Below are 10,831 nucleotides of genomic sequence, written 5' to 3' on the forward strand. Positions count from 1 at the left end.
ACTCACATGAACACCCTAACCTCCAGGGAGTGGGAGAAAAGGCTGTGGGTCCCAGACCTGTGGAGATGTGAATGCCAGGAAAGAGGAGCAAGAGAAGAGAGAGGTTCCTCCACTAGGGGTGGGCGGATTCCCTCTGGTTGGGCTGTGTTAGATGCCAGGATGCTCCTCCTCCCACTCCTTAGAAAATGAAGTTCCTCAGGCATCTGCGGGGCCGCCTAGGGTTCCCGAGTCCTTGTGGTTACACCCTTGGCTTCTGCGGAATCCCCCGTCCGAAATGGGGAAATCTCACGGTGACCTGGCCTCAAGCGCGAAGGATACCTGGGCCACCGCCCCCCACAAAAGCTAGGCAGATTTATATCGTTTATTTCGTTTTCGGTTTAATATAATTTCCCGAAAACTTTGTCCAAAGGAGCTCTGGGAGGCACCTGACGGCCCCTGCGCGGAATCCGGTGGTGGTCGGCGCTCTTCCCGCAACCGCATGGCTGTCCTCCCCAGGTGCAGCCGGGGCTACTAGACGTACTTGGCCTCGGAACCTCCAGGTGTTGGAAGGTGGGGTCTGGGTCCTGCGCTCCTAGAGGACATATTATCCCTGAAGCACTCCCTTATCCTCGCTTCACGCGGGAGACCCTCGCGGGGGCTGACACCCTTCTCTCGCCTAAACCCATTCACAGACTCCAGCAAGTGGCATTTTCTGGGAGCGAGTGACCAGGTTTTTATCGCGATCACAGACCTTGTTCGTGTCGGAGCGCCCTCGCGTCGGGGCCTGGTGAACTTTCTGGAAGCTCTCCGCCCGGTCTTCCAGCGCATCACCCCCACCCCCTTCTCCCTCCAGCCTCAGCCTCCGGGTGGGCTTCTTCCAAGGCTCTCCCGGGGCGCCGGGTTCTGCGGTCTTCGGGTGGGGGCCCGTTGGTCGCACCTTCTTTCTCCCACCCCCACCCCTGAGCTCAGAAGCGGATAGACTGACAGGCCGCGGCCCCGTAGTCGTGCCAGGCGGGAGGGCTGCGTCCTGAGGCCGCGACGGCCCAGGCCGAATCTACGCGCCCAGATTCCCGCCGGCCTGGAGGTTCGAAAGAGCAACACGGAGACGCACAGTCAAGAGTGGACGGAGAACGACAGGAACGCTCATTTTCCTCATTATTTAAACGAATTTTCTTTACTCTGAAGGAGAGAGAGAAAAGTAGAGAACAAAAACGAGAGTGATAGAACATTAGATATTAGAGGGAAAAACAGAATGAAAAGACAGAGATAGAGCTACAGGAACCGAGGGCGACCCGCCCGAGGGCCGCGGCATTAATTTCAGATGTTGCCTTTCAAAAAGGAAACAAAATCTGAAACCTGTTACCTCTTCTGCAGAACGAGCTGTTCCTCAGGGCCGTGACATCAGGACAGGATGAGAATAAGGCGAAAGTTAAAACTGAAAACTGTCCGCGGGGCCTCCCAGCAGTCACTTTGTCTCTTGCGGGGAAGGTCGGACAGACCGATGCGCGTCCTGAGTCTAAGAGAGTCTGCGGAGACACAGAGGCCACTTTTTACTTTCGTTTAGAAAATAAACAAAAAAAGGAGGGGGGCTGTTTGTTCATTTACAATAAAGACAAAAAGAATCCCACCACCAAGGAAAAGAAATCGAGATGCTGAAAAATGAGGAAAAGAAAGAGCAAAAGGGGCCGAGGGACGCGAAAGAGGGGCGGGAGAGGAAAGGCTCAGGGCGCGAGGGACTCGGCGGGCACCGACAGGAAGCGCAATCTCATTTCTCTTCGCTGAGCTACTCTTTAAACACGAAAATATTCATAAACCACACTTACCCTCCAGGATGACTATCGTATCAGGACTTTTAAAATAAAATAACTGAACTTTAAAGGCGACAGGAGGAAAAAAACCAAAGCAGCCCTCAACTACCCCAAACTCGTCGGACTTGGGAGCGCGCCGAAACATAGCAGGAAGAAGGCAGGAAAAATCGTCCTGGCATTTATGCCTTGAACATCCTCCCTTCCCCACCCCCGCACCCCTGTCCCGCCCCCACCCCGACCGCTGTAATTGAATTGTCACCTGCCCCCTATCCCGCCCCAGGGCTCCAGGGCCACTTGGGAAGCTCAGCTTTGCCAAGCGCCCCCGGCCAGTGAGAGCGGCGCAGCCGAGTCGGAGCCCCAGAAGCCGAGGGGTTACACAGGTCTACGCAGAGGCGCACCGGACACGGTAATTAGGAGCAATTCACACGCTCTCGGGCGCACGGAAACTACTTGTCACGAAAGTTTCAACGCTCCTCCTCGCCCACTTTTTTCCACTCCTTTCCTGGCGCGCCCCCTCCCCTCCCGGAGCACACAGTGGAGCTTTTGGAGTTTCGAATCTTTCGGACACTGTAGAATGCGGGGCTCCCCGGGCGCGGGCCCGGCCAATCAGAGTGCCGTCTGCCTCCCCTGGCCAATGGCAGGCGCCACATTGTTGTCCAATTCTGTCTAATGGAGCCCTAAGGAGCAACAATAGAGCGGGCGAGCCTCTCATTGAGAGTCTGGCAGTGCGGGGCAACTGGGCCCCGGCTGCTCGCAGCGTCCGGCGCGCTCAGCGAGGGGACCCGGCACTGCGAGAGTCAGGTTGCGGGTTCCAACCAGGCGGCCGGCAGGGGAGCCTCCGACCCGGATCTCTGAAGGGAGGGTTGGACAGCGCTAAGTTCTGAGCGGTCCGGAAGTTCGGACATGGTGACTGAAGGAGGGTGACGTGGTCAGATAAGGGGCCGGGGGCAAAGGGAAGAGGCCAAGAGCGCCAGCGTCGCCAGTGGAGCCGGGAGGCGCGTGCAGCGCCAGCGGAGGAGGAGGATCCCGGAGCCCAAGGCAGGTAGTTGAGAGCCGCAGGGACAGCAGGGGGTGGCGACCTGGTCTGCGGCCCCGGTTGAGGAGGCCTGGGCCCCGTGGGCTTAGGGACCGCGCGGCCCGAGGGGTCTGGGAGAGGAGGCAACGCTCATAGAGAGGAGGTCTGGGACTCTCGGACGGAGACACAAGGACTCTGTGCCGGGCTCTGGCAGGGACGAGGAACGCGGGAAGCAGAGGAGACTGCGGCAGAAGGGGGAGCTGGGCCTGCTTGGGCCTTGTGGGGCTGCGGCGCGGGTGGGACTCTGCTGTCCCTTTATGGCCAGTTGCGAAGGCGACTCCCCTGGCTTGGTGCGGCCCGCTGGGTCATCTGCGTCCTAGGACCCCAACTCTGAGATCAGGACGCAGGAGCCTGCGCTCGATCAGGGTCCCCTGGGACCCCAAGACGGGAGGGCGTGTCTGACGACTCTGTCCCTAAACCCGGAGGGGAGGGAAGGGCAGTGTGAGGTGGTGTTCGAGAAAGATCCCCCTCCCGAAATGCCTAACTTTCCGCAGGATACGTCTTCTGCCCCTACTCCAAAGCTAAAAAATTGCACCGCAGGTTTTACCCAATCCCCTCCCCCAGCCTTTGCCTGTGGAGTTTTTTACTTACACATTTCCCTCTCCTGGGCGCGGACCCTGGATCCCGGACACCCAGATCAGCTGCTTTTCGCTATTTTCCTTGTCCATGAAGCTCATCTTTGGGCTGGGTTTGCCTATACAAAAAGTTTCTTTGGCCGAATTTTTCTCTTTAATACTTCCCAGTCCTAAACTAAACTCCACATACATTTTCTCTCCCACTCTCTGGAGGCCCGCACCGTGGAACTTTTGGGGCTCACATTTTTACCGGTCCCAGAGCCACTGGGCCTAGCTTTGCCCGAATTGTTTCTTCGCCCCCACTCTACTTCCAAAAGCTATTCTTTCTATTGCTGATTTTTCTCTCCAAAGCTTCTGCCCTCACCTGCATTAAAAAACAAACAAAAAGAAAAAAATTCGGGCCCAATCAACTCAGCTCTGCTCCTTCACACCTCTCTCCTCTTCACCTTTCCGCCAGACTGACCGTTTTGCTCCGGGTTTTCCTGTTTTGTCCTTGGCATCGGCCTAAGTTCTGGGCCAAAACTGTTGCTCTAATCCCAGTCCTGTCAAACGAACATTTTTCTCACCCGTCTCACCCCAATTAGGCTAAGCTTTGGGGTATCATCTTAACTTTTCCAAATCCTCATTACAGCCATCTGAATCAGTGACTTTCCCACTTTACATGTCTCTTTATTTTTTCCAGCAGAATCACTGATTCAGACAAAATCTTAATCCCAGCGTGTAAATCAGGTCTAAGAGCAGCAGTGGCTGGACTGGTGTGAAGGCGCTAGGGCTCACAAGGAGGTTCCGACTGTAACTCCTCCCAGCAATTCTGGCCCCGCTAGCCCAGCCTCCGTGGCCCAAATATCCCTCCCCAACTTGGGTTCCTCAAGGCTGCGCTTTGGCCTAGGGCGCGGTGTGCTCCTCACCCGGTCTCTCCCCTCTCCCACCTTCTTTCCGGTCAGGTCCTGTCATGGAGCTGCGCTCGGAGCTGCCCAGCGTGCCCGGCGCGGCGACGGCAGCGGCGGCTACAGCGACGGGGCCGCCAGTGGCGTCGGTGGCGTCGGTGGCGGCCGCCGCGGCAGCGGCCGCATCGCTACCGGTAAGCGTTGCAGGCGGCTTGCTGCGGGGGCCGCCACTGTTGCTGCGGGCAGCCGAGAAGTACCCGCGGACCCCCAAGTGCGCGCGCTGTCGCAACCATGGCGTGGTGTCTGCACTCAAGGGCCACAAACGCTACTGTCGCTGGAAGGACTGCCTGTGCGCCAAGTGCACGCTCATCGCGGAGCGCCAGCGTGTCATGGCGGCGCAGGTGGCGCTGCGCAGGCAGCAGGCGCAGGAGGAGAACGAGGCGCGCGAGCTGCAGCTGCTCTACGGTACTGCCGAGGGGCTGGCGCTGGCCGCAGCCAACGGCATCATCCCCCCGAGGCCCGCCTACGAGGTCTTCGGTTCAGTGTGCGCCGCCGACGGCGGGGGACCCGGAGCGGGAGCGCCCGCGGGGACCGGAGGCGGAGCAGCTGGCGCAGGCGGCTCAGGTGAGAGCGTGGCCAGGCCGCAGGTAGGGGCAGTAGGATCGTAGCTCTGGGGCGCCTGGCCCAGGGGCTTGTCTCCGTTCAGAAAGAGTAGAAACCCCGTGTCCAGTCGCCCCGACTGCTAGGGTTCACCGCTCGCCCAGCCTCGGGTAATGGAGCGTGGATACAGAAACTCTCCTTCCTCCCGCTTCTGGAGCATTTGCACTTTACCCCTTTCTCCTGGAGCCGGCCCAAACGAACACGCTTTAATTTTTTCACTCGCCTCTACCCAAAGGCAGGCAGGTCCCTGCTGCTTTACTTCGTCTTCTACCCAGGTGGACACCTGCGCATCTTCCTTCGCTCCGTGTTTCTCCACAGGCCCTTTCCCTCTACTCCTTCCCAACTCTCTTAAGGAATCCCTCCCCTCTTTTAACTGACACCCGCCCCATTGCTTTCCCTAGGAACTGAGACGCCCTAGTTTCTTTTCCCCTTCTCGCGTTCCTAATGCTCTCTGGACAACTGCTTGCTGCGCCCTCACTCCTTCTAGCTTCTGCCGCACCCTCCCTGGTTTCTCAGGTCTTTTTTCCTATGTTTTTTCCTCTTCGCTTCCTACACCCTGCCTAGCCCCACCCTCTTTTTCTGGACCCCCGTGGATTTTTGTGGGGAGGAAAGAAATTAGGCCAGGGCCATTGAGGGAAAGGAGGGATCCTCTCTCAACTTGGGAGGGAAGAACTTCTTAGGTCTCAATTTTGGAAAGGGTGGATTAGAAATAGGGGCTCTACTTCTGCCTGGAGAGAAGCTTGGGACCTCCTAGATAACCCAGGCGCTTTTCCTTACAGGCTACACTGCCAGGGCAGGCATCTTCTGTACAGTGGGCTCTTCTGTACAGCGTGGTATAGACAGAAGTTATGTTGTCTCTTGTTTGAACCGTGGACCTGGCCACTTCTCCAGGGCAGGGCAGGACTGGAAAGGAAGTTAAAGGTCGATGTGGTGGGGCACAGACGTGGGGGAAAGCAGCACTGAACATCGAGTTTACAGGGCACAGGTAGTTGGGGTTCTGAGGAGTAGAGAGAGGGAGCCCTGGGGTCAGGGAAAGAGAGACAAGGCTGTAGGGGCTCAGAGCGGAAGGAATGCTAGAGCAAAAAGAAAGAGGAGCACTGGAGCCTAGTGAATAAGGGCTGTGGGGCTGAGGGAGAGGAAACTGAGATCCAAAGGGCTGAGGTGTTGTGACTGCTGTCTTCTAGCTAACCGCTCCTCACGACACGTTTTCTCCCCTCCCAGAGGCCAAGTTGCAGAAGTTTGACCTGTTTCCCAAGACGCTGCTTCAGGCAGGCCGCCCGGGCAGCCCGCAGCCGCCGCCGGTGAAGCCCTTATCACCCGACGGCGCGGACTCGGGGCCCGGGACGTCGTCCCCAGAGGTGCGGCCCGGCTCAGGCTCGGAGAACGGTGATGGCGAGTCCTTTTCGGGTTCGCCCCTAGCTCGGGCCTCCAAAGAGGCAGGTGGCAGCTGCCCAGGCAGCGCCGGCCCTGGCGGCGGCGGCGGCGAGGAGGACAGCCCCGGCTCCGCTAGCCCTCTGGGCTCTGAATCCGGTTCAGAGGCTGACAAAGAAGAGGGTGAGGCCGCGCCGGCGCCGGGGCTGGGCGGAGGCTCGGGTCCACGGCAGCGGACGCCGCTAGACATCTTGACACGCGTCTTCCCGGGCCACCGGCGAGGCGTCCTGGAGCTGGTGTTGCAGGGCTGCGGCGGCGACGTGGTGCAGGCCATCGAGCAGGTGCTGAACCACCACCGTGGGGGCCTGGCTGCCGGCCTGGGCCCTGCGGCGCCCCCGGATAAGTCCGCCGTGGGTGCTGCAGCAGCTGCAGACGATGCGTGGCCCGGCCGCGTCGACGCCGCCGCCACCGGGGGACCTGGGCTGCCCGCTCCGCTGCAGGCCGGGCCCGCCGCACCCCCACACCACAGACCCTTGCTGGCCGGCGCCATGGCGCCTGGAGCGCTGAGCTCGCTGAGCAGCCGCTCAGCCTTCTCGCCGCTGCAGCCCAACGCCAGTCACTTCGGTGCCGACGCGGGCGCCTACCCGCTGGGCGCGCCGCTCGGCCTCAGCCCGCTGCGTCTGGCCTACTCCGCGGCGGCAGCGCACAGTCGCGGTTTGGCCTTCATGGCTCCCTACTCCACTGCCGGCCTGGTGCCCACGCTCGGCTTCCGCCCGCCCATGGACTACGCCTTCAGCGATCTCATGCGTGACCGCTCGGCCGCCGCTGCTGCGGCGGTGCACAAGGAGCCGACCTATGGCGGCGGCCTGTACGGGCCTATGGTCAATGGCGCTCCGGAGAAGCAGTAGGGCAAGGGGCCTGGCAGCCGGCCGCTCCCCAAACAGGAATCCCAGTCCTGTCTCCGCGGGCCCCCGACCCCTCTTCGCTTAGCGCGCTCTCTGCGCCCTAGCTAGGGTCTTCTCACTCCAAGATGGTTTTTGAGTTTTGTTTAGGAGGGTGGGTGGGGAAGGCTGAGCAAAGGGGGAGCAGCTACAGACAGGTAAAGGTGTTCTCGGAGAGGGTACGCGGCCTGGGTTCTCATTTCCCACCTCTGGATCCCTCTTCCAGCCTCACCCAGGCCCCTTTCCAAAAGGCCGGGAATTCATGAGAATTCAGAGGCTGCGACAGCAGCGCAGGCTCCTGCGGCTCCTTAGCTGTGCTCATCCGGCTCTCAGTGGATGGCAGGATAATCCGAGAGTCTTTTCTGTGTCTCCCCATTCCCCACTTAAAAAAAAATCTAAATATTCGCTCTAACAAATATAAATTTAGGATGTATAAATCTCTTGGCACTGAGTCGAGTCTTTGGGACACACATATATATCGATACAATTGTGAAAAAAAAAAGGAAACAAGTTCTAAGGTGCACTTTCCTAGTTGCGTTATTTGTCGCTCTCTTTGTTGCTTACGCCGTTAAGCATGGGTTTCATTGGTGCAGTGTGTTTTTATATATGTATAAATCTATATATAATCTATACATATATATACAAGCCAGTGTATAATGTTATAAAATGGAATTCTAAGTTATTAATTGTAATCTGTAGGTGACCTTGATATTAACGTGAGAAACATTCAAAAACAAGCAAAAAAAAAGAGGACAAAATGGAAAAAAAATTAGACTATGCGCTCATTGTACTTATCAGGTTTATAGATTAAATATATTGGAAACTCTGGACGAATCCTGCCCACCTGCCCCTCTTGCCTGCGGCTAGTCTGTCCCTAAGGAGCCGTCAAGGTGCGCACTGCAGCAGGAACAGAGCGACGTGTGACTGAGCCAGAACTGCCCGCTCGCGGGCCCATTCTCGCCTCCCGGGACTCGCCAAACGCCCTGACTGAAGGGCTGGCAGCGGAAAACGCTGCTCCGGAGCAGCACTTTGTGCTTTCCTTTGCATAGATATGAGCTAGAAATAAATGTTATTTTCTAAGAAAACGACGCCGAATCCCGTCCCGCTCCTCGAGAAGTAGGGGGTCGGGGGGTCGCGGGAGAAGGTCTTGATTTCCCGCTCAGGCCGCCGCGCTAAGGAGACGCTTGACCGAGGTCCCGTGGGATCTCCGACCCTCGGGGCTACTGGGAGAGGAGACTTCCTGTGGTACCGGAGGAACTATCCCACCAGAGTGGCGCGGTGCTCACAACTCCCGAAGGACCCGCGACCGCTGAGCAGCGGGAACCCAGTGTGTACCCCAGCTTGGGCACCCAGGCTGCGGAGGGGTCGCCTTGCCAGGGCTCTTAGTTTTTGGATCGCGGGCCGGAGTCGTCACAGGGATCTTGCAAGGCTGGGGGCCCAGTCCCCGCTCTTTCCCGGGTGCGGATTTGGATGTAACTCGGGTCGCACACTGCGCACTCCCCATCTCAGGTTTGGCACCACAAGCAGCGAAGGCGACGGCTGAGCAGGGTGGCTGCTACCATTCTCCTGACGAGGGCTACAGCCTGGGAGTTATGGGGTTCTGGGAGGTTGGGGGTGGCATGCTGCCTTCCTTGAAAAAGTGTAATCTGGGAGAGTGGCCGTGAGCACGCGACTTCGAGCCAGACCTCGTCTCTCACCCTTTTCACCTTCCCTCCTCACGCGGAGCTGAGCAAATTAGCCGCTCCTGGGCCGACCCTTTCCTTCAACCTCCAGTTCCTCCCGCTCCCCGCAGGGTGACTCCCCCGATCCAGGAAAAGAGTGACTCCTCCCCTCGGCTGGGTCCGGCGACATCCCAAGGTAAACTTCTGGGGCCGGCTCGAGTTCCGCCAGGCAGTGAAACTTAATAGCAGGACAAGAAAACGGTTTAATAAAGAAGGGCTTTAATGGGGAACTAATTTGATTGAGTTGCCTAATTCCACTTTAATTGGAAAGGGGGTTTGGCTGTCTGGTGATGAAGTGCGAGCGCGATGAGATGAAAGTGGGGGAGAAGGACCCAGAGAAGAAAGATGCCGGCAAAACCGATGGAGGAAAAGGGGACAAAAAAGGAGAAAAAAGAGCGAGAGAGGAGAGAGGAGAGGGAAGAGTTAGAAAGAAAAGAGGAAGGCGGGAGAAAGCGTGCGGCAGCTTCTGGGAGTGTAAACTTTCTTGCCCTTGGCCCCTGCGCCCCGTAAAGCCACCGCGCGCTCCCCCTACCTCAGGTTTTCCGAGTCTCCCAGCCTCTCTCCGCAGGGCGGTTCTGGCCGCCTCGTCCCAGTCCTCTGCCCCACCGCACCCAAGGTGTTTGTTTCGGGAAGGACCTACGCTGCGTCGAGGCTCCTGGGTTCCTGCGGGTGCTCTAGCCGGACCCGAGGGAGCGGCCTGTGGACCCGCGTTACTCATCATTCCCAAGAACATCTGGAGCGTCACAGACTTCAAGACTAGTATGTTAGTTCATCCTCACAGCAAACCAGGGTGAATCCAGAGAGTTGCTTATTACAGGCCCCATTTTACAGAGGAGGAAACTGAGGGCCATCTGGTCCAGGGAATTGTCCAGCTTTCCGGGACCCTAGATCACTTCGCCTCTCTACCGCCCCTGGTGGGTCTCCTTCTCTCACGAAGCGGGATCTGCTGGTCGAGAGTGGGAGGTTTGCGGAAACTCCCCTTCCATGAACATAGGAGGCCCAGAGAGAAGCAGTGGGCCCTCAAGCGCCCAGGCCTCAGCTCCAGGCTGTCAGCTCCTTCGGGTAGAGCTCAGGAAGGCTTCGTGAGCGGTGGGCGTTCTAGGAGTGGGATAGTGGGGCACCCGAAGTCCCCACTTCCCAGACCGGAGCGTCTGCATGTCCCAAGCCCCACGGTGGAAGCCCAGGTCGGTCAGTCACAGCCCTTGGCGCCTGGGAACGTCCTGCACCCATGGCGCGCCCCTGACCCGCTGCCATTGCACAGTCAGGAACAGGGAGGCGCAGAGACCTACAATGACCGGCCTGGGGTCGCACACCCAGGCCCCAGGGAGCCAGAATCGGAACTCCAGACTCTCTGGCCTGGTGGTAGGGGCAGGGGGGCGAGTGAGTCTCCGCTTCTGGGAGCTTCCGCAGCCGGCAGGAGGGGACTGCGGCCTGAGCTTCGCTGGGATCAGTGCTAGGGAGGAATGTGTGGTACCCTGGTCGCCGGCGGCGTTCGCACTCTGGAAAGAGAGGGCAGTGGCGGCAGCGTTACCTCTTTTCCTCCTGGGAGAAGGGGAAAAGGGAATCCCCTTCCTGACCGCTACTGTCCACGTTTATTCCTGAATGCTTCCCAAAGCAAGCTGGAGCCCACTCGGCCTGGGCACTGGGAGGATGCGAACCCGGGCTGCCGCGGGTAGCGTCGACTGGTGAGGGAGACGGACTCGAAGTAGAAGCCGTCCTTTTCCCTTCCCCGCCCCACCCCTCCTGCACGACAGCAGCGCAGCGACACACTAGCACCTACTGTATGCCAAGTTCTGTCCCAACCATGTTCCCCA

General features: G+C 58.8%; 1 protein-coding gene and 1 long non-coding RNA gene across 4 annotated transcripts; one reads left to right on the top strand and one right to left on the bottom strand.

The window, feature by feature from the left end:
• Nucleotides 1–397: 397 nt before the first annotated feature.
• On the bottom strand, nt 398–2,349 carry LOC117092611. Of its 2 annotated transcripts, none has more exons than XR_004440857.1 (4): nt 2,273–2,349; nt 1,343–1,505; nt 731–1,158; nt 398–571 (listed from the first exon to the last, which is right to left on the bottom strand). It is a non-coding gene; the product is annotated as an uncharacterized LOC117092611 (long non-coding RNA). The 2 variants fall into 2 exon arrangements; XR_004440856.1 differs by having other exon boundaries at nt 2,186–2,279.
• Nucleotides 2,350–2,497: 148 nt separating this feature from the next.
• On the top strand, nt 2,498–8,382 carry DMRTA2 (DMRT like family A2). 2 transcript variants are annotated; one of them, XM_033226436.1, is made up of 3 exons: nt 2,498–2,825; nt 4,382–4,948; nt 6,206–8,382. In XM_033226436.1, the coding sequence occupies exons 2-3, from the start codon at nt 4,390–4,392 to the stop codon at nt 7,261–7,263; spliced, it is 1,617 nt and encodes a 538-aa protein (XP_033082327.1). In that variant the 5' UTR covers nt 2,498–2,825; nt 4,382–4,389; the 3' UTR covers nt 7,264–8,382. The 2 variants fall into 2 exon arrangements, with proteins under 2 accessions (XP_033082327.1, XP_033082326.1); XM_033226435.1 differs by lacking the exon at nt 2,498–2,825 and having other exon boundaries at nt 4,295–4,948; nt 6,206–7,717.
• Nucleotides 8,383–10,831: the final 2,449 nt, after the last annotated feature.

Source organism: Trachypithecus francoisi, unplaced genomic scaffold, assembly GCF_009764315.1.
Source record: "Trachypithecus francoisi isolate TF-2019V2 unplaced genomic scaffold, Tfra_2.0 Lachesis_group12, whole genome shotgun sequence".
Lineage (NCBI taxonomy): Eukaryota > Metazoa > Chordata > Mammalia > Primates > Cercopithecidae > Trachypithecus > Trachypithecus francoisi.